General features: G+C 31.3%; 1 protein-coding gene across 1 annotated transcript in view; it reads right to left on the reverse strand.

Annotated features, from left to right (window-relative positions):
- Positions 1–1,852, reverse strand: part of STAG2 (stromal antigen 2) — an 86,832-nt gene that overhangs the window by 44,485 nt on the left and 40,495 nt on the right. The window contains exon 13 of the mRNA XM_007953360.1: positions 859–970. Within this exon, the coding sequence (XP_007951551.1) occupies positions 859–970 (112 nt within the window). The remainder of the gene's footprint in view (positions 1–858; positions 971–1,852) is intronic.

The following is a 1,852-nucleotide window of genomic DNA, read 5'->3' on the forward strand; positions in this document are numbered from 1 at the left end:
TTCCGTAGTGATACTGCCTCGGAAACTCAAGGAGGGGTCGCTATGAGTCGGGTTTGACTCGACGGCACATAACAACAACAACAACAACTGCCTCGGAAACCCAAGGAGGGGTCGCTATGAGTCAGGTTTGACTCAACAGCATATAACAACAACAACACAACAATCTGATATAAATGTCCATACAACATCTATAGCTAATAGCATACTTAATGTTGAAATATTGGCTACTTTTTTTCTCTAAGATCTATTCAACATTGTACTAGAGGTCCTAGCCATTTCAATAAGGTAAGAAAAAATCTAAATGGCACAAATGCTGGAAAGGAAGAGATAAGGTTGTATTTATTTGCGAACGGTATTGTAGAAAATCCCATGGAATCTTTTTTAATATTACTAAAATAAGTGAATTTTAGCAAAGTTGCAGGTTACCAGGTCCACATAACAAAAATAAAATGTATTTTATAAAATTTTTTGCTATATAGACTAGCAACAATTAGAAAATTAACATAAAAGGCCCTAACATTGATTAAATAATACATAGTATGAACACACAAAAACGTACATTTTCTACTTGACGGAGATATAAAAGAGCTGAAAGTGAAATCTAAAACTGTATCTACATTAACAGTAATGGTAACAGTAGTACCAGCTACTGCAATCTTATATCTTACAACCTGAACATCTTACTCAAATCTGAAACCACTTAATTTTTTTTTTTTTTTTTTTTTTGTACAATGGGTTAGGTCTCCATTCTATTCAACATTTACTGAGTTATGTGGAAAATTTTAAGATGTACATCATTTTGACCTCTTCTCTAAAGTTTTTCAAGCATAAGTATAAAATAAGACAACATCAACTAACCTCACTTTCCAGAAAGAAAAAAACCAATGTCTTAACAAGGTTCGCATTTGGACCTTGCCTTCCCCTTCTTTTCATCACTCCATCTTCCTCTGGATCTCTGCGGCTGAAGAGCCTATTATCAAAGCAAAACATTTTCTTTTTTAAGAAATAAAAAAAAAATATTTTCTAATTGTAAACACTTAACTGCCTCACAATTCTCTATTTAACCATCTAACAAAGGAGTTAAGGTAACCTGCCAATACAGTTGGTATTACACTGTCTAACATTATACTATCAAGCATATAACTGCTATAAATCCTTTTCATTTCATTTCATACTTCTCAGTCCCCTAAGCTAAATTCAACTTAAATGTACTGAGTTCTAAATTATTATTTTAGAAACCTTACTCAATTTTATGTAACAGTTTCCTCATAAAAATGACCACTTATACACATAAACCTATGGCACATATTTTTTTTCTTTAAACCAGAACATATCTTCTCTTCTTCTACAATTATCCTGAAGTTTAAACTTATTGGCCTCTTTCTATGGGTATCCTGGCTCTTTTTCCTCAAAAATCAATATATTCAATTCTGTATCAATGAATAGAAAATTATACTATGAATGTTTCATATCACTTATTCATTCTAATAACCTCTCCCCAAACGAACATTTTAATAAAATGTTACAACAATATAGTTTAGTCTATGTGGTTTCAAACTGTCTTTTTAAAAGCCATTATACAGCATTTGCTGAATGTTTTCTGTGGTTATATATTCACACTGCTATCCAAAAAACTTAATCTGAGATGTTAGACAGCATCATGAAAACAGAGTATTAAGATTCTTGGGTTTCTGAATTCAAACTACATTAAATACTTGAAGAACAAGGTTTAATACTTTCTAAGAGCAAAGTAGAAATAGACTCAAGACTAAAATATTGTAATATACACAGTATTTGGAAGTTAAAGTAGGAAAAGTTAGGAAGAGAACAGTCTTATTAATACTGTAATATA

Source organism: Orycteropus afer, unplaced genomic scaffold, assembly GCF_000298275.1.
Source record: "Orycteropus afer afer isolate SDZICR_OR568_19922 unplaced genomic scaffold, OryAfe1.0 scaffold00388, whole genome shotgun sequence".
Lineage (NCBI taxonomy): Eukaryota > Metazoa > Chordata > Mammalia > Tubulidentata > Orycteropodidae > Orycteropus > Orycteropus afer.